The following is a 24,636-nucleotide window of genomic DNA, read 5'->3' as shown; positions in this document are numbered from 1 at the left end:
GTCCATCCCAACTTCAGAGCACCCATCAGCTCAGCTTAGAACTCTGTTGCAACTGAATCACCCTCTACTCAATCTAGGCTCCCTTCCTCCCTTACAGGTACTGTTCCCAAGAGTACTCCCTAATGAACCATCTGTATGTAAGTCGTCTTCTCTGTGTTCATTTCCTAGGGAACCCAAACTCTGACATGTAGACACCTCATTCTGCCTGGATCCATCCTACTAGTTCCCATTACATATCTCCTATAACAACCATAATTATCTCCTACAACAGTAAATCTATTCCAGTGCATTCTGCCTATTTCTAGGCCAATACTATGACCAGGCTAACATACCTGTTCTTCCCCATGCCACCTGAAATCTAATCTCCCGAACCAGCATGCAGTAGTATGTCAGAAGTCTGCTTTAATGGTTTTTATTTATTTGATTTATCAGTTACTTCCCATTTAGAGAAATCCTGAATCTTTTATTAATAATGAGCAAACCTCTGCAATACCATGATAATTGCTGGGAGGATGACACCTACATACAGTGAACGAGAAGCCATCAATAGTAAGCCACCAGAAAATACTCTTAGAGCAATCCGAGAATAACCTTTGAAAATATCTAGACTTTAAATTTTCTAACAAGTGAAGATATTTAAATGGCATTTTCAGATTCACAAGGTACTTCAGCCTTTATTTTGTTTAAGGATCTTTATTTCAGCTTTTATAGACATTCATTTGAATGAGTATTAATTGCCAGTATTATATAATATTAAAATAAATGATAAACTGTAACATACAGATGTACTTACATCTTAGGTATATAATTGTATAGCTCAATCATCAAGATACTATCCACCTTCATCCAAATTAAACTATGCATCTAAGGGATCACAAAATTTAAAAATCTAAAGTGGAGAAAGATAAAAATAAGGTCTAAAATCTACTGTAAATACTCCCAAATATACTGCTAAATGTGTGAGGTAGTGAAAACATAAAATCTAAGGTTAAACTCTTTTGAACTGTGATTTGATTCATCTTTGACTCTATTCCTTCACAGAGGCTTACAGTTTAATTTGAGATTCTTAGATAACAAAACACATGGGGTACCTGGCTGGGTCAGTCGGGAGAGCATGTGGCTTTGATTTCAGAGTTGTGAGTTCAAGCCCCATGTTGTGGGTAGAGTTAACTTAAAAACAAACCAACCAACCAAAAACAAACAAAAAAACCACAAGCTTTAGGGGGGAAAAAAGACTTAAAAACACATGATGGCCCACTCCATTTTGAGAATACTATCACAATTTTCAGTATGCTAAAAAGTCGTACTATCTCAAGAGTTTCAAGTATCTGGTTCAGGTATGAAGGAGTCATTGTTTAGAGAAAAATTCATTAAATTTATACTTCTCCATGTTCTTAAAGAGGTTTGACTTGAAAATACAACAGAAGCAACAGAGTCATACTCCAGAATGAATTAATGAAATGTGAATGTATAATGAACTCCAGGACACTGCTCTCTGCAGCCAGACTGAATTAAGAGTTAAAGTTCTAAAGGCTCAATTGCCTCTGAAAATTTAGGGGGTGGTTATCAGTTAAAGAAAACATCAGCTGCTTAGAAATGCATGGCACTACAGCCGAATATAATACCTTTCCTGTTCTCTCTTGAAATGGTTTCCTATCGAAGCAGTTTCTGTATCAATCACACAATAGCCAGAATGGTACAGGGTTATACTATACGACACAATCACTGCATTCAAAAGGTATCGGAAAAAATGGCTTTTATGGCAGCAAATGCTGTAGCTAAAAGCCTAAAACAAATCACTAAACTGCACTAATTTGTAAGCTTTGAGGGTTGAGGAACTCACTGGCAGCTAAGAGAAGGACAGAGCTTGCAATCAACTGTCCTCTTGAGCACAACAAGATTTTTAAGAAAAGGAACCCGCTGATATAGTCCCCTCAATTAACTCTGTGCAAAAAATGCCCAAGCAATACCCCCAGGGAACTCAAGGCAAAATCAGGCCAAATATGACATTTAACTATCAATCTTACCAAGGCCAGTGATTGTTAATCAGCCTGGGGAAAAATAAAGTAGTACACTCGACAGTGGTTATTTTTTATAAGCACATGCCTACTATTTTACATGGAAGAAAAGAACTACTTCTGCAGAATATCTAGTAGAGTCATGTCTTCACTTTTACAGGTCACTAATTATGAATAAGCTTAAAATATCCTATCAGTCCAAAAATAAATTATACCAGGGATAGCCCTCAGTAGGGGCATTTTGGTTCTAAAAAGAAAGGGGGAAAAAAAACCCAAAATTATAAATCCTAACCCTCTTTTCTAAGAAAGAAAACTGCATGATATAAAATGCTGACATTAACTACCTATATATTTTCCTCAGGCAAAAAGCTAGAATTTATCCAATTTGCATTTCAAACATACACTGTTTGAGGTAAGTTTCATGCATGGAACATGAGCTAGCTAACTTGCATGTTTTAATCATAGTTATAAACATCCACATACATGAATGTAACTTAACAGTACACATAAGTATACAAATATTTATTTTTACATATACTTCAAATCTGATTCGAAATTTAGTCAACAGTAACTATCCAATGGTTATTTAATTTCTCATCATCTCATTCCAAGATTAAAGGATTGCACAACAGACATAAAACTCCTAGTACAAGGTATGGCAATAGTAGACAATTAATAAATGGCAATTATTATATGGAAAAAATACTATATCCTATTTTTTAATTATTTTTCAATAATAGAAGGAAAAAAGGTAGATAATCCAAGTTACTTAAATTTAGTTTATGGATTTATTTTACTGTCCTCATTTGAATACAGAGAAAAGGAAGAAAGACCTACTATAAAGAACTGGCTAACAGACAAGAGGGATGGTCTTCTCAGCATACCAGTAACACTGGGCTTCAAGTGTATTCCTCACTGTTCTGCAAGTAAAAGAGACTGCATGTGTAGTGCTATTATGCAGCTAAGAAACATTTCTCTCCTATCAATTGCAAAAAAAATAAAATAGACAGGAAGAGAAGGGATGAGCTTCTAGAGGTAATATTTTAAACTGGTGAACAATTAAGAACATGTAAGTATCACAAAATGGTATTTAAAAACAAAATGAAAGTTAGGTAAGATTGCGTGTTCTGCCATCAACACTGAATCAGAGTCACCTTGGCAAGGAAAGCTGGAAAGCCACTCGATTCCTCCTGCTTAATCCAAAGTATAGCTACTAACCCACGACACCCACTCTATAGATATACAAACACACTCACACATAACACACATACTTAAATACAGTTAATATATGTGAATATATTTTTAGAGCATATACACATATACTCTACATATAAATAAATATTTGTAGTGTGTGTATATCTATTTATATCTAGACAGACACTGATTGATAGAGAAGATTCTTTAACCTTTCTCTGAAACTGGAGAGGTGGTAGAGCATAAACATTTCAAAGTACATCTTTGCATAAGTAAGCTTGAAGATCTTAGGCATTAACAAGCGGAGTTTTTAATGATGACAGAAAACTAAAAACTTACATGCTTTTTGAAATGGTAACCCAAATCACATATAATTAGAATAGAGTTCAATGGTAAAATTACAAAATCACAGTGAGCAGAAAGAAGGCCACTTTCAACCCCAGCTGCTGCCACTGGAGGGATGTTTGCAGAGAAGCACAGGAAATAATCAGAGAATAAGTAGCCTCTGAATAAAAGGCTGCAGCCCATTGGGAGATATTCTTGTCTTAGGTAAAGAATAGGAAATTTATAAAACTCAGTCTTCACAATGATGATGTCATCATGTAGCTTACAATATTGCAGGGAATGGTTATAATGGAAGAGAGTTGCATCTCCTTATGCAATTATACGAAGATCAATCTATGCGTGACAAAGTGAGAACAAAATTAGCCAAAGGATGAGCTTTGATTAATTGTGAAGTAAGACTGAAAACTTTAAACTTAATATAACAGCTCTGTACAGGGAAAGGGTACAGGTGAATAGTCCAGTATGAACAATGAACCAGATTATAAATATGTGAATAAAAGAACAAGGGGAGAATCACAACAGCAGTGTAGAATAACTACAAAAAACAAAGGGCAAGTTCAAAACCAAGACAAAAACAGCACTCTATGACTTCTTAATAAGAACTTGACTAATTCTAAAAGACTAAAGACTGAGAACTCCAAAACTACACGCCAGTTAAATCTGTGCACACTACAGAATCTACCGTATGTCAACGCTTATAGTGACTTCCTTCACAAAGCCAGTATTGTTCATTTCACATAATAGGGAAAATTATTCTCAACTAATAATTTTGTTGTCTATTTAAAGTCTCGAGAAAATATGACCTTTTGGTTTTGTAGCAACTAATATATCTAACTAATATCCTGACACTCAAATGACTAGCCTATTTAATTTTTCCTATCTTATTAGCTATATGAATAGGGATTATCGACATAAACTACCTATCACCCTCAAAAACACAGTGTTTGCCAAGTATACTTAAAATTCATTATGTAGAGGTGCCTGAGTGGCTCAGTGGGTTAAGGCCTCTGCCTTTGGCTCAGGTCATGATCTCAGGGTCCTGGGATAGAGCCCCGGGTCAGCTCTCTGCTCAGCAGGGAGCCTGCTTCCCTCTCTCTCTCTGCCTGCCTCTCTGCCTACTTGTGATCTCTGTCTGTCAAATAAATAAATAAACTCTTTAAAAAAAATCATTAAGTAGAAAAATATTTTCTTATATATATATATAGCTGTCACAGTTTAATGTTAAAAAGATCCTTGCCTTTTCAGTTAAATCTAAAAGTTTTTGTTTTTGTTTTTTAATGATTAGTTGAGTAGGTGAAAAACAGCAATTTGGGTCACTTTTGGGTCAAGATTAGATGCTACACAATAAATATGGGATAGCCTCTTTAGTAATATACTCTCATTTTCCGTTTTTATTTTTATACTCTCAAATATTTATATTTTTACAAATAATTTCTACTTTTTTCCCACTTGGAAATTAATATTTATAGACTACTAATTTTCTCTTAGTCTCAAAAATGACACAACATTAGGAATATTCTTGCTTCTTGGTACTAAAGCAAGATTTATATATACATTTGAATATAAATACGTAAATAAACTCATAAAGTTTAGGTAATACTAATATTGAGTGGAGCTTTTAAATGAGGGGGCATAGGAGTTTCCCCCTACCACCCCACCAGTAAGAAGCAAAAGGAGAAATTCCAAGGTTATGCTGATGGGAGAGAAGGGGTTAGCCTGAAGAGCAGTGTCAGCTATACATGTATATGAGATGCAATATCAAGTAGCATTTGCATGCACAGATTAATGTTAGATATACTGTTTTAAAATAGACCACTTATTTTCTGTTAGGCTGACACACTGGAATATTTTTTCCAGAAAAAATTACTTGCTCTCTGATACTTTCTAGCCCTTTACGTGGTTCTAAGAACCAAATGGCCATCCTGTTAGGAGGTCCAATTGCTAGAGCACCTGTGTGTACTTTCTTAAGAAGATGGGGAACACTTTCCATGCACTCTCTGTCTATTCCAGGTATAAAAAAGCAACCATACATTTTCACTCTTGCCATCCTTTATGTAACATCTCTCTTTCCTAAGAGTTTACTAGATGTGGAAACTAATGGATAGAAGATTAAGATTTTTGTCTATGGTCACCCAATAAAGTAATAGCTGAACAAGGAGCAAGTCCAAGATCCCTGGTTTCTACCACATTGTGCTGCTTTGCACAAGGATAAAAAACAATAATGAAAACACATACCTCTCTTTTTATAAGGGCAATGCATTCATCTCCCAGGCTATACATTTGTAAAAATCAACATGATATTTCAAGTCATTCTAGACCCATGGTTCGCTGCTTCTAAGTAGTAGGCACTCTAAAAAGGCTTTGAAAAGTCTTTTGACTTTAACTCCAAGAGGAGCTGCTGTGTAGGTTCAAAGCTTCCTACGGTTGCCTAGAATCTGGAAGGGCACAGTATTTCCCAGGAACGTTATTTATCTATCTATCTATTTATTTATTTATTTATGATTTTATTTATTTAACAGACAAAGATCTCAAGTAGGCAGAGAGGCAGGCAGAGAGAGAGGGGAAAGCAGGCTCTCCGCTGAGCAGAGAGCCTGATGCGAGGCTCGATCCCAGGACCCTGGGATCATGACCTGAGCCGAAGGCAGAAGCATTAGCCCCCTGAGCCACCCAGGCACCCCTCCCAGGAACTTTAAACACAACTGTCTTATCGTCTAATGAGCACTCAGTTAGCTCCCAACTGAACAAAACCCAAATCTTGGTGGACCTAAATATCTCAGGAAGTTCTAGAGTATCACACAATGAAATTTATTTTCCAGACTTACAGACTTCTGTGGGGGATGGGAGAGGTTAAATGACAGATAACATCTTTCTAGTTGGGGCATACTTTGGAGGAATAGCTTAGGTTTTCTTAGATATGCATTCTAGAGTTATTTTTCTTTCTGCACCACTATTCCCACAGCTAGGATCCACGCTGTAGCAATTTCTTTTCCTTCTTTGTTACCTATATTGTGCCAACCCACTTTCAAGGCTCAACGTATGGTGTATCGGCTTTTTTTAGTTTCCTCCAACCATGATACCTACTGTAATTGCTCTCTTTTGTTTAGGCACAAACTCATATGTTTCTCATAGTCTTACTTCATATTCCATTTAGTTTTATCTCTTCAATTAACTTGTAAACTCTCTGCGTTCACAGCCCTTCACGCAACCACATGTGTTACCCACAGCAGTAATACATTAATTTGTTGACTGAATTACCAGAATTTCCCCTACATCCTCCCAGAATCTGTGAAGAATCCCCACTGGCCATAGTTTCCCAAAAGCTGCATATCTTCCTCAGATTTTTCTATCCTTCTCAGGATACTTACAGGAGCCTCGTCTTCTTCAGGAGAAAATCTACCTGAGGCAAGATATAGACTCAGTACACAGTTCTACTCAAAATAATAGATAGAATGTCTTGATGTTTAATCTGTTCCTGTTTCTCCTTATGTACCTGAGTCATACAATTAATTAGCAGGCATGATAATCTGGTCCACAGGGACCACAGACTCTATTTAAGAGTTCCTCATCTTTCCCTTTCAGATCAGAAAATTCTCCCTGAAGATGTTCTTCAGTCAGATGGCAACCATTTTATTTCTTCTGTTTGACACACATGAATAAAGTTCTTATTACTTTAGAAAAAAATGATTTTGCTTTTACCATTACTTAAGGCGCAGGTACATTTTCCTAACAGCATTTTCCAGGCTGACATCCTATTTTCTACTTACCTCTTTGAGATGTCAGCTGCCTTTAGTGCTGTCCTTTAGGACTCTAGGAGGCCTGGCTATGAACCAACCTTTCCTCTTTCAGACAGACATGTTTTCCTATCCGCAGGATCACTCAATTATTTTTATCCCTCCCATTCTCATTACAAAAAAAAATAAGACAAAAAATATGCCGCTTGTAAATACGGTAACATGTCACATACTTGACCCTATCTGTCTAGCACACAGCAACCTCTGGTATAATTTCGAGTGGAAAGAGTAAGAAACTGATGTCTCCTATTTTTATGAAAAGTTATAAAGTTTACACACTAAAAGACAAAAATAAGTTACATCATAATTTCCAGTATCCTTGTTCCTACCTAATAATATGTCTTCAATTAATATACTTACAGTAAATGTGTAATAGACCAAAAGTATGCTCCTAATATTTGAAATCCTTTTCTGTGATTATAAACTTGTGGGGAATGTATGATTTGGATTATAAAGTGAAAATATTCTTCTTACTGAATTCAATCAATGATATTAACAGAAAAGGAACTGAAGTGTTTTAAAACCAAGATTAGAAAAGGCATAGTGTCTTGGAAAAGTAGAAAGAAATCAACATAAAAAGAGATTAACTGGCATCAGTGCAAGGTGGTAGAGTTAAGAAAGAAATGGAACTGTACTAGCATAAAATGGAAAATAAGTGCATGCCCCAATAATGGAACATGAGGGGCTCTATTAGTAAGTTGAAAAAAAATATATCCATCCAATGGATGTGCCTGGATTCTGAAAGAGTTGTGAAATTTCTTTCTGTAAACAAATCTCACAAACAACCTAAGACCACTATTTGACTGACATATTCTATCTTAAATTAGTGTGAAGACTCAATAATATCTTAAAGTCTCTGCTCACTTACAACTTTATGATTGTAGAAGCCCAGAAGTTTATTAACTGGATTCAAAAATAAAAATAGGACACAGTTTTCTATAAATGCCATCATTCCTGTCTGCTGTAAACTGTGTATTTACACTGACACTGAGACAAAGAAATGAAATTTCATTTTGTGGGACTATTCAGTTAACAGCAATTACAATGAAGCTGAAAATGTTCACCCTATTCATACCTGAAATGCGCTCAATACAATATGCTGCTTATCTTTCCAAAATAGCCTAAAAGGAGAGTAAGACACGCTCCAATTCAGCTCCCAGCTGAGAGCCCATACCCTCAGTTTACTGCAGCTGCTAAACAACACCAGCATCAACATCAGAACCAGGTGGGTATGTTTGCTGTTTGCCTCCACCTTTGTAGGTAACAAGCCTTAAAACCAGCTCTCTCAAGACCTTCCCAAAGCACGAGGACCAGATCAAAGAATGTGAATGACGACTCACCTCTACAGCTGGAAAACAACCCAGGACCACAGTTCCTAACACTGTCTTAAAAAGACATAAACTCAACTCATAGGGCTCATGCTGGTAAGTCCCATCTCCATATGTGCTACCCCAATCACATCAAAACTAATTTTTCAAAGAATACAAAGCATGTTCTCTCAGAAAACTTTGCTTGTATCCTGTTTCTCAAAGAAGACTTCAGGGGGTTCACCTTATAACACACACACACACACACACACACACACCAAAATAATTCTACAGTATCAATAAGAAGTGTCAGAACAAGGGACAATAAAATTAAGCCAAGAAATCAAGATCATGAAAAAAAAAAATTCCTTCCTTGGATTTGTTTTGTGACATTTATTCACCGGAACTTCAGTTCTAAGTTTACCTCTGATTCTTAATTATCTAAACCCTGGAATCCTTTCTGACTTATTCCCTAGAAAATGATTCCTTAGGTTTGACATACACTTGCTCAATCCAAATACTTAATAGTCCACTTAAGGATTTTCCTAGGGATTTATAAGGCATGAGCAAGTAATACTACATAAAATAATCTGCCTATTTTACTTGTGAATTCTCAGTAGTGTGACCAGCAAGGACGACTCTGAATGAACAAAAATAATCCTGGTTACAAAGGGCAGGTCACTTTTCCTTGTGATGGTGGCCAAGGTGGTGATGTGATGATATTAGTCTGTGAATGTGTATGAGCAGTGGGGTAAGGAGTGGAAAGACAGAAAAAGCTGACTACATGTGATAGAGCTTCAGACCAATTTTTTTTTTCAGGAACCCTTATTAAAGTCATATCTGCCTCTCCTCCCACAGGCTGACATCCTATATATGTGTTTAGTCAAAAGCATATAATATAATAAGATCTCCAAACTCAAACTGGACAAAAATCACAACTCCGTGCACTTGGAACAAATTTGCCATGAGGGTGGCAATATCCTGGGACTGGATGTAATGGTTAACAGACGTTCCAGAGCACCTAACCTTTTGGGCCAATCTATCCATTCAGATTCAATCCCTTGACAGTCTGAAATACCTTCCAGACCCTTCCAATCCACCTTATCCCCTGATTCTCAATCCCACCAAGTCTTTTCTATATAGCTACTGCCTGGGATGTTATTCCTAAATTATATGATATTAACTGACATTACTGGAATTGAGTGAATATAGCTCGCTATAATTGATATTACTGGAATTGAGTGACTATAGTATGTTTGATAAGCTTACTCTGTTTATTGCTTCCTGCACATCCTGGGAGCTATTTATAGAGGGTGCATTAACCATTTCAGGATACACAGTCATTGGCTGATTTGGCTCCCATTAAAAACTACTCATACTGAGACTATAATTCTGTTTTTCATTTGTAGATTTGTCTTGTGCTAATGTATTTATAATCTTTTATGAGCCTCCTTGGAAATTAAGGACCTGATGGGTCAGAGGTAAAAATACAGTGTGTGGCAATAGAGCTATTTTTATCTTTAGCAAAACAACTGAGAAGTTTACCAGGAGATACGATTCTCAGTATGCTGCCTTACCAAGAGGATCTCTAGAAAACACAGTTAGGGAGTGCCTGGGTGGCTCAGTAGGTTAAGCATCTGACTCATGTCAGGATCTCAGGGTAGTGAGGTAGAGTCTCACGTCCCTCTCCGTGCTCAGCACGAAGTCTGCTTGAGATTCTCTCTCCTTCTCTCCTACTGCTTCTCTTCCCCCACTCTGCTAAATAAACAAATAAATAAATAAAATCTTTAAAAAGAAAAAGAAACGGAAACATAGCTAAACAGCCCAAACAATTTATGACACAGAATAACTTACAAAGAAAACTTTCAAAACTGGAAAAATGCTTTGGATCACTTGGTTCTAGGTACTTCAGTTAAATAGACACATAGCTGGGATTTACTATGACCTCTGATCCTATGTTTAATTAGTTATCCTCAACCTCATACAAGGGAAGTCCAACGAAATAATGCCGGCAATGGATACCATTTCATTATTCATTTAATAACTTGGTTTTTGGTGTAAGGAAAATTAAAACACTAAAATTTGAAGACTATTTTGAGGAAAAAAATTTTTGAATGCAAATAACTATCTAAAACTCAAGAAAGTCAAATCTGTAACTCAAGAAAATAGATTTTTAAAAACTACACAAATACAGATATCTCCAAATGACCATTATCCATTAGAATAGTTAACAGTTATTTCAGGAAGTCCACATCGACTCTTCTGATGCAGCTCTATTATAAAAAATTATTTTTTTGCGATCTTCCCTTCAGAAGTGTTTTCAAGCAATTTATATCACTGCGATGCCATGACTGATACAGAGTATTTAAGAAATAAACAGGGAAAATGTCAGTTTTTTTTAATGTCCTTTTTAAATGACATCAAAATTATTGGTAGAGGGGAGGATATCAGTGCAAGTGAAGGATAAGTTCCCTTACCCAAATGCCACACATATGCAAATCTCAGCTAGCATGCAGTTAGTTTGCTGAGCAATATCCCAAGATAAATGACAATCAGTTCTAGGTCTACAGCATAAACTTTCACATATAAGTACTGCACATGGTGTCAAGTTGATTGAACATAAGAGAAAGAAGATTATAGTAACTCAAGATAATATCATCTGTGCCTTAAAACAAATATACTGTTTAAAAAAAAAAAAACCTGAATTACTAAATCAAGAAGTTAATTTGAGCTGCAAAGAAATAATTTCGCTTGATTTGCACATAATTTTTACTTCTTAAAGCTGGCTACTAGAAAACAAAATTAAGAAATAATACTTTGTCTTTCATTAGCAAACACAGACAAAAGGATAGAGCGATATAGATTTTTATGGTAGCAAAGTTCCTATGTAGGTCTTAAAGTCTGTTTATAATTGCCCATTTAAAAAAAAAAGATTTTATTTATTTATTTGACAGAAATGACAAGCAGGCAGACAGGCAGAAAGAGAGAGAAGGAAGAGGCTCCCCGCTGAGCAGAAAACCTGACGTCTGGCTGGATCCCAGGACCCTGGGATCATGACTTGAGCCGAAGGCAGAGGCTTTAGCCCACTGAGCCACCCAGGTGCCCCTATAATTGCCCTTTATAATTCATTCATTTTCATGTAAAATGTTCAAAACACATCTATAATCTTATACTAACTCTTCTGTGTCCTTTTCACAATTGATCAATATTTTATACCTAAATTAAAAAAAAAAAACCTGTTCTCTTCATTATACACACGTTCACTAATAAAATTCAAACTACTTTAGATTAAGAAAGGTCATGATTTACAAAGTCAACGCAATGAAATTTTAAGTCCATGTTGGTGGTTCTCAAACTTCAGCAAGCATCACAGTCATCATGGCCTGAGGTCATGAACACAGACTGCTGGGTTCCACATCCAGAATTTCTGATTTAGAAAAGAGGGGGGCCTGAGAATTTGCCTTTCTAACAAGTTCCCAGGTGATGCTGATGCTGAAGGTTAGGGATTCCCACTGTAAGAACCTAACGTGTGCTAAGACATACTTAAAAAGTAACACATAAATATATTTGTTCACCCACCTAATAGCTGTGGCATTCATAACGACCAGGGTTGCTGACTAATTTTCATACAAAACTCATTCTATTCCAAGTCAGATGCCCAATACCCACATCAATATTAAAAGAAAACAAGCAAAACAAGACCACCACTTTCATCGCAAAGATCAGTTCAGTAGCAGAACTGCCTCCCCCTTTTTTGTTAAGCACCATTGGCATTATTTCCATGTAATTATTTCCTACTTATCTCCACTCCTAGATCTTACCCTTTTCCACTGCCCAACATGAAACTTGCCAGGACAATAATATGAATGACAAAAAGTGACAGGAAAAATGGTACCGTGCCTTTCTAATCCAGAGAGTTCTCACACGTCCTGTCCCTGCAATCTTTCTAACTTTTCATTATCTCCTACACACATACACACACACACACCATACACACAAACAGTTTTTTTGTTTTTTTTTAAATCCGTTTAGCTGGGATGGTCCTAACAAATGGAAGAGAAATAAATGACTTAGACTTGAGATAAAAGGAATCCAGTCTCCCTCATGCTAAGGAACAGCTCCTTCAGAAGCCTCTACTTTCAGCGTTCCTCCATCCCTAGAATCTCAGCCACTCTCATCTCAGGGACACCAGAGACCAGCAGAAGTCAAAAGAGCACTCAATTCATTCCTGCCTTCCTCAGTGCCTCACCTCCTGCTGTCAGCCCAAGCAGTAAGATCTGCCTGGAGTCTCAACATCTCCTTTATACACACACAAACACCACCACCACCACCACCTCGGTCTAGCAAGTTCTCTTTCATTTGGTAATGAGGGGATGGGTAGAGAAAAGAAATTAAGATGTCTTTAGGTGGGAGAAAGTGAAAATTTCCCGGCCCATGCCTAAAAGGGAACTAGGAAGACAGGAAAGGGGAGTGGCCGATGGAGTTCCATGGCTCCAGAACCCCCTCCAGACAACCCCCTCCCACTGCTCAGACCAGGAAGAACACAGTGGAGACAGTAAAGGCTACTATGGGATCTCCCACATCCCTTCCCCAGCATCTACCCAGGTGCACACCACATTCCCAGAGAGTTAGAGTATTCAAGTTCCCCTTGCACCCATGCCCTCTCTGCAGTAAGTTCTGGGGTCTGCAGGGAGAGCTCTGACATTTCCACACTCATGCCCTTTGCTCCAGAACAGCCATTGACCTAGCACTGCAGTGCTAGGGTCCAACCCTCCCCCCCCAGCACTTTGATAGAAAATAAAGGTAGTAGGTTGATTTCCAGCACACATGGACTGTAGGGGAGCTCTGGGAGAGTTTTGGCCTGCTGTACCCTCAAGAGCTATTCTCCTAACCTCTCTACCATATCTTTGAGATAAAAGTTATGTTCCCCTTGTGGCAGTGCCTGCTTGTCCCAGGAAAAGACGCACATTTCAACCAGAGCCTGGGTATGTGTATGTGAGTCTATCTCTCAGTCCCGAAAGCCAAGGGTGCCAACTGCTGACAGGCAAAGGAACCTGGATTTGCTCCTGAGGACTTAAAAATCTCCAAATTAACAAGCTTGCCTTGGTCCTAACCCGCCCAGACCTGGGTTTTCCAGAAAACTGAGGTTGTGTTCCTGTTGCAGCGAGCTGGTGTCCTGCCCCGGAGCCCAGACGCGCAGACTTGGCCAACCGTTCATTCATGCATTTTGCTCATCCATTCACATAAACATGTCCCTTAATTGTGTCTGGCATCGAGAGTCTTGCCTGCTATTTTCCCCTCCCCAAGTCAGTATTCATGGCAACGCTGGTGCAGAACGCAACTCAACTGTCACCCCACTTCCTGAGCCGGAAAATCAAGTCATAGAGGCATTCACCAAAAAAAAAAAAAAAAAAAAAAGAAAAGAAAAGAAAAGAAAAGAAAAAAGAAAGAAAGAAAGAAAGAAAGAGAGAGAAAGAAAAGAAAAGGTGGAGAGAAGGAAAAGAAAAGGTGGAGAGAAGGAAAAGGCGGGAGACAGAGAGGGATGGGAAGCTCACTAGGGTCACATTCGAAGCTTCCCTTCAGGGGAAACCGCGGCACCGACACCGCGGCAATGCAAGGAGCCAACTGATTATTAAATCAAAGACTGCTAGAGCTCGGGGCCCTAGCGGGGATAAACCAAGCGCAAAGCCACTCATTCGCAAGAGTGCAATGTTGCCGGCTCGACCCAACTCCCAGCCCCAGCCGAGGCGCCGGGGGAGCGGCTCGCAGCCCAATCCGCAGCACGCTCGCTGCCTCCTTACCGCTCCCAATAACGTGATGAAGTGTAAATCAAACACCACGCCGGGAGGGGCCCCGCAACGGTGCGAGTCGTGCATTTTTGCTCGCCAGCCCATCTTGCCTAAGAATCACAAGGTCACGATAGCGTCGCTATTCCACTCACCGTATACTCCTTGGCCAGAGATCCCCTCCAGGAGGACTGTCAGCAGCCACACGAGACCGTACACTAAATCCATCTTCACGTGAACATGAACATATCCAGCCCAGGGGGTACGCAGCGGGACCTTCCGGAGGCCGGCGGCTAGCCGAGCGCGCTCCACTCGCGCCCGGGCCGCGCCGAGGTGCCCGGGAACCGCTCGCCGAAGAAGAAAGCGCCGTCTGTCCGTCCTTCCCCGGCAGCGTCCGTGAGCGGAGCGCAGGAGCCCCGCACACCCCACACTCATACACACACACACACACACACACACAACACAATACCCTGACACACACTCACACGCACGCCGCACTCACACCGGGCGCCTGGGAAAATCGCAGACGCCGGGGAGGAGCAGGGGGCGTGATGGGAAGGGGGCCGCGAGGCGAAGTGTTCTTCAGGGTAGCGGGCTCGAGTCTCCGCAGCTACGGCGGCGGCGGCGCGCTGGGCTGGCAGCGGGCGCGGGCCGGGGTCCGGGGGTGCCGAGCGGTGCGAGCCTGACGCGGGCAGCCACGGAGCAGGAAGTGGCCTCTGACTCGGGGCACCGAGCAGGGGCGTCCTCGCCTGGGTTCGCCTTTACAAAGTAACTCGCGAAGGTCCCCGGAGCAGCGTCAAGCGGCGGCAGCGGCCCGCCCGCCCGCAGTCCGGAGCCCCCAGCCCTGCTGTCTTGCCTTCCCCCATTCCATCAGTTGCCATTGCAACGCCAATCCTGTTACACGATACAGGCTCGCATCGCCGAGCAGGGAGAGGAGGAAGAGGAGGAGGAAGAGGAGGAGTGGGGCTAGGGGGACGGGGGTGGGGAGGAAGGGATGGGAGGAGGGGGAGGAAGGAGGACAGGGACCGACGCGGAGCAGAGTGTGCGTCTGGAGCTCTCTCGGGCACCAGCCTCAGCCGCCGCCGCCGCCGCCGCCGCCACCACCGTTCTCCAAAATAGCCGTTAGCGCCCTGCCAGCGAAGAAGGGGCTCCGGGCGGCCGCACCAATTCCGGGAGCCGAAAGCAGAGTCCAGGCACCGCCACTTGCGAAAGAGGGAGAATGCCAAGCAGAGACCGGATCCGCACACACGTCTACGCGTGCCCACCGGCACCGCGCGCGTCCTCTGGGCTTCCGCGCCGCCCCCGCCAGGTGGAGGGGTGGGGGCGGTCGGGACAGGCGGGAGTTTAGAGGAGGGAGCCGCCGAAGGGGTTCCCCGCCTGGGCTAACGTAGTGCTGGCATCCAGAGCTGGACGCGGGAGCGGCCGCCCGAGGAGGACACCCAGCTGCGTGGCCGCGGGTCGGGCCCCAGCTGCGGCAGAGGTGCCGGGCCGGGCGGCAGAGCGCCCAGGGCTCGACGCCGGCCGGAATCTCTGGGTGTGCGCGGGGGTGCGCGCCGCGGAGGCGAGAGGAGGAGGTGGAAGAGGAGGGCGAAGCCGAAAGCAGGCGGACGGGCTGCCGGGCTGCCCGAGAGGGAGGCTGTGTGTGGTCACGTTGCGCGCTACGTGCTGAGAGCGCGAGCTGCTAGCCGCAGCTGGGCGACGTCAAAGCCGGGTGCGCGGCTCAGCCGCCTGCCTCCGCGCCTCCTCTGCCTCCTCTGCTCCGCCTTCGCTCAGCCTGCCTGTGTCAGCCGAGGAGCTCATCAGTATGGACAGCGCCGAGAGGCTCCGCGAGGCCGGCCACATCCGGCCTCCAGCTTTCCCCGCCGAGGCCCTCCCCGGACTCGGAGCTCCGCGGCGCTGCCGCCGCTGTTATGCCTGATGCCGCTGTTTGCGCTTGCACGCGGAAGGGCCGGCTACCAGCCTAGATCAGGGTAATTACAACACACTACCTCCTCCTCCCCGCCGCCCAAGGTCTTCCAGGACCCGTTCTGCTTGACTAGAAGGCAGAACAGGCCAGCAGCCACTTGGAAGTGCCTTCGTTTCTTCTCCATTTCCATCCTTTTAAATGGAAATGTGGTCATCGTGGCGATGAGGTGTCTCTCCTCTCTAGGGGAGAAACACTAGGAGTTCAGAGCTTAGTTTATTTAATATGCAACGTCTCCGACTAAAGTTAGCTGCTTTGAAAATCTTTTTTGTGAAAGACAGACTCTCATTGGGAGCAGAGCTAGCTAGTTCTGATACTGAGTTTAAGAAATTCGTAGTTAGAAAAGGATCAGAAAATTGGAGGCATCTTTAATTTACATTGGAGCGAGTGTAGGAATACTTAACCAAATTCTGCTAGGGAAAACTGGGAATATATAAGTGGTTTGTGAGTTGTTTTTATAATTACAATAATTAGTGCTTCCTGCGTGCAATTCACTTTCTTGAATATATTCTTCACAATTCAAACGGCATATGGATAAGGAAGTGATTAAAATAGCTAAAAACGTGCATTTATACATGGGTAACAAAAGTAATTGCTATGGAGAATCTGGAGCATAGTATTCATTTATCTGCTCCCATAATAAATTAACATAACATACTGCAGTTCCCTCTCCCCCTGCTACTTCTGCTGTGGGGAGGGAGCTCCAAACACATGAAAATGAATAGTCCCCATTGTCTCCAATGAGGTCCTTTAACTCAATTAAGTGAATTATGCATTTTATCTTTTTAGGGTGTGATCTAGTGCTTACCCTCTGGCTTTCCAAGATAGGAGGAACCAAGAATGTTGAGAGGGTCCCAATGGATGACTCACATGTTGTTGGGGACCCCTTCTTTTGAAATGCCACTTTCAAGGATGGAATTAAGTATCATTTTAGAACTAAAACTCAATGTGTGTCATTTCTCAAGAGAATGAAGTTCACTAGTCATTTGTGTAGGGAAGGTGGGCGGTAGGAATTGTCTTAAGTTTCTGAAGATCTGTCTTTTAAAAGTAAATCATTCTTGCGTAGTACAGCACAGCAGCTTCAAGGGACTGTAAATTGCAACTCTCAGATGGCAGCTCACAGTATGTCCACGAGGTACTTTCAGATTTTAGCTGCTCATGTTCTGCAAATAGTACTTCACCTGCATACCAGCACTGTCCTTTTGGGGGAGGGGGTATTTATGGAATCCTAGGCCCTTTGACTGTTTGCAGAACTCTAGATTTAAATATCTTATTATCACAGAATCTCAGTGTATATCCCATTTACAAAGGAATCCAGACTAAGTGACTATCCCTAATGGAGATTTTTTTCCTTAACCTTGAACATTAGAGTATAAGCTTTGGGAACTCACAGGGCCTTTATTTTCCACGTAGTGCACATCTCAGCCATGGAAACCTCAGCAGTTCCTGAATGAACTCTTTGGAGCTTGGAGAGAACTTAGAGAACCTGGACATTGCAGAATTTATTTCAGTTGAGGAAACAGCCAGATGTATGTACTCTGGGCCAGGCCTAATTCTAGATTTGAAACATACAAAAATATATAAGACAGAATCCCTTCCTTTAAAGAAACACACATAGTGGACAGGGTGTGTTGGTCAACATATGCACCACTACTATGGGTATTATATAAATAAAGCCCCAAGGCACTAGGTGGCAAATTTTACATGCAACCGTTAATTAGTAACATGGCAATGAGGATAAAAATTGCACTGGATTTAATATTTTTTGTTGTTGTTCCTATGAAAATATTGGATAGATAACTCTTGGAAACAAATGGCGAGTTCAACCAATCAAGGTTTTTTGTTTGTTTTTTGTTTTTTTGTTTTCTGCTTGAAATTCAACATTTTTTAATCTGCCCTGACCAACCCAGTGTGTTGTATTCAGCCACACCTAGCACTAGCGACTAAAGGCCTCCAGGTGGTGAGCCTGAGCTGAGACTTAATGACTGGCAGGGAGAAGATTTATCAGAGAGGAGAGAGGAGTTTTAGAAGACAGGTCCAAAGGCTGCAATGAAATCAGACCCAGGACACTCTGCAGCCCAATTAGTGTAGTTTGCTGTAGGAGCAGTGTAAATAACTTTATGGATTACCAGCTTCTTGGATTTTGCCTTGTGAGTATGGACGCTGCATTGAGCCCAAAGGAATCCCACGTTGCATCTGCTAAGGCTCACTGAAGAGTATTCTTGTAATAAGAACAGCAGTGAACACTTAATCTTTTCTGATTACAGGACCATGAGAATTTAGGGGCTCTCCTCTGACAACCCTTATTACCTTAATAACCTGTTATAGTTTTATTAACTATGGTTTCTTTTTAATTTCTATCTCCATCTTCCAGCATGAGCGTGACATTCCAACCTAGATAACGTGGGAGAGGCAATGTCACGGAGGGAATCAGGGCTTAGTACAAGATACACCCCAGATAGTGGGACGGAAAGAAGAAAAGCTAGTAATTCAGGAGATACTGCGGACTAGGGCAAAGTCAGAATATTAGTAGCAAATCTGTCCTTTCTTTCTAACCTAGCCTCTTCCCATAAAGCAAATACCAAGTCTTGTGTATTTTTACGGTTACTCCCTGTTTCCACCAGTGGTCCTTTAAATCACATATACACTATTCCATGTCTGGTTTATAAAACTAAGCAAGAATGTAGAAATCATCATGGGTATATAGGTTATCTCTCAGAAACTACACACCCTAATCTGTTGCCCCACACTTCCTTGTGCTTGCCTTATTCTTCTTGATCACAGATTCCTGGTTTATATCACATCTTATTTGGACTATAACTCACCCTGAATCATACCTCAGTTGTCTGTGTATACAGACCTCTGGCCTCATCCTTTTATCCTGAAGCTAAATCTACTTCTGATATTTCCAAAATCTGTGAATGCAAACTCCATTTTTCTGTGGCTCGGATATGAATCTGAGACCCGAAACTATCCCTTCCTCAACCTCTGCCCAATGGACCAGTTCTCTTTAAAGCTAACTCAGATTATAATAAAGTCTAATTAAACCCTACAATTGAACCATTCCTGTAGGTTACAAAATATTCTGTTCTGATAAGTTTTCTCTAACCAAATGACTGTCCACCTAGTTTCATTTTCTCCCACTTGGTAATAGCTTCACCCCATCCAAGCTTAGAAAAAACCTAAGCAGCATCACCTAGAATTGACTGTTTCAGGTGACAGCGAGACATGATTTACTATCAGTGAGACAAAGCATAGTATTGGGGGTCTGGTCATCTCCAGAAGACAGGCAGGGGGCACTTGTTCATAAACAGCAGAACTCAGGATTTCATTTGGGAAACAGGATTGTCCCTCAACAGGGCTTTAGTGAGAACAAAAAGGGGAGTGAGAAAGGCAACTGCTAAATTAGAAATAAAGAAGCACATCAAATTCCCATTGTATGGACTGAAAGAAATCAAGGAGAGATATATGGCTTGAGGAAGTAACAAAATACCCAAAGGATAATCCCCAGAGGTAGCAAATCCAGGGTCTAAATGAAAAAGGAGGTACCTAGGAAAGGCTGATTATAAGGAGACTGTTTTGAGAGGATGCCAAGGTAATTTGTTACCAGATGATGGGGCTAAGGTCTCAGATATATTGTGGCTGCTGGTGAGGAGTACCTCACAAACACAGGAAAGTAGAGGCAGAGGTAGAAAACATGAGGCAAGGTCTTTATAGTCTTGATATTCTATATTCTATCTTCAGCTTAAAAATAGCAAATCTCCGAGATTTAGTAAAGAATGTTCTCTCTCATATGCCCTCCTTCTTTAAGACAGATATGCTAGTCTATAGTTCTAGACCTCCAGGATTTTGTAAACCACTCATGTTTTCTATAGTTTGTATCTTGAACCTATAATTATTTTTTTTAAAGCCTACCCTCATATACCATAGCCTTGACAATTTTAGTAGCCCTGCCCTAGATCTATTCTTATTCTGGCACGTCTCCCTTGATTCTGACACTATTTCAGGAACAGAAAAAAATGCAGATTTGTTCCAGAGTAGAAGATGTTCAGTTCAGGGCAGTGTAACATAGTAGGTAAATGTCTGAGCTTTGACATCAGACTGCCTTGAGCTTGAATATCTGACGTCAGTTTGACCTTGACGTTTCCCTTATTTCATAAAACAAAAAGAGCAAGAGGTTATTAAGAATTTTAAGTAAAGTAGTGTACGTAAGATACATAGCTCAGCACCTGACACATGGTACTCTAATAATATATTATTACTCCTAATATTTTTATTGATAATATTTGTTAGTTGTCAAAGAGCAATAGTATATGTGACCACGACTTGAATCACTTCCATTTTGAGGTTAGCTAACAGCTCAGAATCTTTAGTTTTATAAGCATGATGAAGTAAGTGTTTTCTCTAAAAGGCATGACATTACTTGCTTTCATTCAAAGTTCATCTGTCCCATTTCTGTCCAGTTACATTGAATTCTGAAGTCTTCCTACAGTTTATCTGTAATGGTTTGGCATTTTAGTACTTAGGAAAAGCTTAAGATTGTCTGAAAACTTGAAAATTTGAGAGTACAATTCTACTTCAAGATTATTTTTGAAAACTCCACAGCTTAAATATTAACACAGAGAAGTTTCCACTTATCATTTTTCTTGGTTTACTATCTTTTAAAAACAGATTGGTATGAAGTAATGCTTACACTTCTAGGTCACCAGTAGACTAGATTAAAGATCAACATCAAAGTTGGATTAGCAATTTTGTGGTGGAAATGTAAAGAAGCCCACTGTTTCTGACAAGAAAGCGATTTGATTAAGCCACAGATAAGATATAAAGGAATAGAAGAGAGTTGAACTAAAACATTCCCCATGATTCTATATTTGGAGTAATTTATATTTGTGCATGTAACAGGAAATAAAGGAAAGAAAATTTGGGTCATATCAGGTACTGGTTTCAAAATTTAGCATCACAACACCAATACAATTAATATAATATGCCATAACATAACATAGACTTTAAACATTGTAATTGAACTTGACCTCTTGACAAGCTACTCACATCAGCTAATGGTTGGGAAAACTCAAGGAAGCACAGCCTCTTCTTGATTTAAAATTTAGCATATGTTGGGTTGCCTGGGTATTTCAGTAAGCTGAGTGTCCAACTCTTGGTTTCAGCTCAGGTCATGAACTCAGGATTGGGGGATCCAGCCCCACACTGAACTCTGTGCTGGGTGTGGACACTGCTTGGGATTATCTACCCACCCCACCCCCCTACCACTCCCCCACTGGGCTTGTGCAGGAACTCTCTCTCTAGACCATTTTTTTTTAAATTTAGCACCTTTTATCTAATTACCTAGTTTTTCAGGGTTTCTCTCATGTGCCCTTCACTTTGTCCTCATCCCACAAATGGTTGGTTCATGTTTTGTCCTTATATTAGAGAGAGGTGTATTCTTTCACCCAACATCATTAGACTTCCATTTGATTTCTGAGTGTCTGCCACTTACCCCATGGCACCCATGGCTCACATCTTCACCCAGTGTCTTTCAGTGATAAGGACACAGCTATTACCTTCTTCTGACCTCAGGCTTCTCCCAGACTTCTTGACATTGAAGAATTTTCTCATTCTTCTCTGGGGCCATCAGGAAAGTCTGGATCTCCTCCACACCACACACCTTGGAAACCATATGGTATTATTCTTCATTCTTTCTTTACCTGACTATGCCATGTTGATCTTTATATTCCTTTGTAGTTTCCCTGATTTACACTCTGAGATATTTTCATCCAAAAGTTAAGGCAAGATTGAAAAAATAAGCTTTCTATACCATGGAATACCTAACGTATACGAAGGTCACTACTACCTTTCAGGCATAAGAGAGGACAGGGAAGTCCCCCTCAGAAATATGTATATCCCTATCTTCCAACTCTACATCTCATTTTCCTTCCTCTCTCTATGCTCTTCTATTCTTCCTGGCCATAAAACTCCCACCAGGCCAGAGGGAAGTTGACCATCCTTGCAAAGGGAAAAATGAAAGTCATTTGAATCTTGCATTCTCCTTACTCTCTGCTTTATAGAAAAACTGCTGTGGTCTGAATTCTCCAAGCTAAAGCTTAATAATTTAAAGCCTAGATCTTCCAAAAAAAAAAAAAAAAAAAAAAAAACCTTTTTTCTTTCAAATGCCTGACGCTTCTTTTTCCCTTGGTTTCTGCCCTTTCCCTGAAGGTGTGCTCAGCTTCGATAAGTGTAGAACCTTAGAGAAGCAAGAATTACAGGAAATCAGAAAAAAATTGAATATAAGATAATATTTCAAAATATTAGCTAGAGTTGTACATCCCGATCCTCTATAAATAAGTCAGTAAGGGAATAGGACTGGGTTCTGTCTATTACGGGTGGCTCAAGGAAGCAAAACATTATTATTCAAGTTCAAACTTCAGGAGCAGATCCAAAGAAGTGGAGGGTTGGGGGTTTCCAGGGGAAATTCATAACAGATTCATCGAAGGAGGGAGAAAGAAAAACAAAACAAAACTATAGATAGGAAAGTAGTAATTAGGAGATTGAATAAGCCCAGTGTGCCACCAAATTGGCAAAGAAAATAAGACAAGCCTAATATGTGGCTAAGTAGTCTGAAGGTTAACCAGGAAGAATACAACAAGATAGAGATGAGAAGAGGGAAGGAGGCGCAGGGAGCTGTACCAGGTTAGTGTCCCCCCAAATTCTTGTCTTCTCAGAATCCCAGACCTTGACCCCATTTGGAAGTAGGGTTTTAACAGATGTTATTAGTTAAAATTAGGTCATCATGAAGTAGGGTGGCCCTTCACCCAATATGACCAATGTCTTTAGAAGAGAAGAAGGCACAGAAACAGACACACACAGAGAATACCGTGCAGCAACAGAGGCAGAGACTGGAGTGATGCATCTGTAAGTTGAGGAAGGTGGAGGACTGCTGGCAATACCAAGAGCTAAGAAAAAGATAAGGAGCGCATTCCTTCCTGGCACCTTCAGAGAGAGCATGGCCCTGCCAACACCATGATTTTGGACTTCTAGCTTCAAGAAGTGTTAAGAGAATAAATTTCTGTTGTCATAAGCCACCCAGTTTGGGGTGCTTTGTTCCAGCAGCCAGAAGAAACAAAGACAGGAGCTCACACGTGTCTCTTGGGCAAGAGTCTGCACAAAAACTGTTTGGCCAAGCCCTCTGGAGCCTGCTATCCAGACCTTTGTCTTTAGGAATTTTTCTTCAAAATCTTTATGGAATCACACTTTCCTAGCTTGGACAAATCAACCTACCTCAGCTGTACTTGTGTTACTCAGGAGAGTAATCATGAGAGCTAAATGGAATAGTTCTTGTTTAAAACAGAGGGGATCATTCCCTTCCTAGGGAATCGAAAGGAGAACCAAAACTAGATTTGAAGTTCTCCTATTTCAAGTTCACTTGGATGCAGGTGCTCCCATATAAAACAGTGAGAAGCCTGGGATCTCAGAAAAGAATAGAAGCAGAGGTAGCTCTGACCTCTGTTCTCCATGTATCTGACAAACCCCTCTACTCAGGAAAAGCCTAGGATAAAGGAGACCTCTCATATTTCTCTTTCCTCCTCTTTTTCTTACACTCCTATAACCAGAAAAGGGGAATTTTCTTATTTTTCCCATCTACCCCCCCAAGTAAAACTCATTTATAGCAGCCATTTCCAAACTTTCTTTTCTTGCCATTTACTTACCTCCATTACAGCGTAATAAATATATTTTTATCCTGACTCAGTACACATACACACATCCAAAACACATTTTTATTCATAATATTACCCTTTGCACCAAAGTATTTTGATATGTTCCATTCTGTTCTATTCAGTTCCTTTATCTTCTGTATTATTATACTTTTAAAAAAAATATGGCCTGACCATACTAAACTTAGTTCTCTAAGTCCTTAATGTGTAATGCAGCATATTTAATGCAAATGCCTATTTTTTTGACAAGTTGAAATGTTGCTAAAAAATGTTGCTAAAATATTAATAAAATTTTTTTCTTCCTAATGAAAAATTCTGAAAAGAGCATATACCCTAACTCTCATGTCCTGAAACAATAAATCTCTTGGTTAGGATTTGGAAAAGGGAAAATTGTTACAGATACATATTTTGAATGATATATTTCTTTACCTGTTTGTATCCTTTCTTTTTCTTCTATATAGAGTGACATCTTTCCTTGGCAATAAGTGATCATCTTTAGAAGCACTTTTTAAAAAGACTTTACTTA

General features: G+C 40.7%; 2 protein-coding genes across 4 annotated transcripts in view; one reads left to right on the top strand and one right to left on the bottom strand.

The window, feature by feature from the left end:
- Positions 1-16,484, bottom strand: part of MDGA2 (MAM domain containing glycosylphosphatidylinositol anchor 2) — a 996,453-nt gene extending 979,969 nt beyond the window's left edge. For 2 of the 3 annotated variants that reach the window (XR_014312926.1, XM_082735224.1), the window contains exon 1: positions 14,597-16,484. Coding sequence is in view for 2 of the 3 variants with exons in the window: in XM_082735224.1 (XP_082591350.1) it covers positions 14,597-14,876 (280 nt within the window). In the remaining variant the exon portion in view is untranslated. The remainder of the gene's footprint in view (positions 1-14,596) is intronic. The other variant, XM_082735225.1, reaches the window with a different exon arrangement.
- On the top strand, positions 14,993-22,508 carry LOC309866582 (uncharacterized protein; the record flags this gene model as incomplete). Its single annotated transcript, XM_082734418.1, has 4 exons — positions 14,993-15,115; positions 15,512-15,750; positions 15,833-16,411; positions 21,979-22,508. The coding sequence occupies 4 exons, from the start codon at positions 14,993-14,995 to the stop codon at positions 22,184-22,186; spliced, it is 1,149 nt and encodes a 382-aa protein (XP_082590544.1). The 3' UTR covers positions 22,187-22,508.
- Positions 22,509-24,636: the final 2,128 nt, after the last annotated feature.

Source organism: Mustela nivalis (genome assembly GCF_964662115.1).
Source record: "Mustela nivalis genome assembly, chromosome: 6".
Classification (NCBI taxonomy): Eukaryota; Metazoa; Chordata; class Mammalia; order Carnivora; family Mustelidae; genus Mustela; species Mustela nivalis.
The sequence above is the reverse complement of the archived record's forward strand: the minus strand, read 5'-3'. Positions and strand labels throughout refer to the sequence as shown.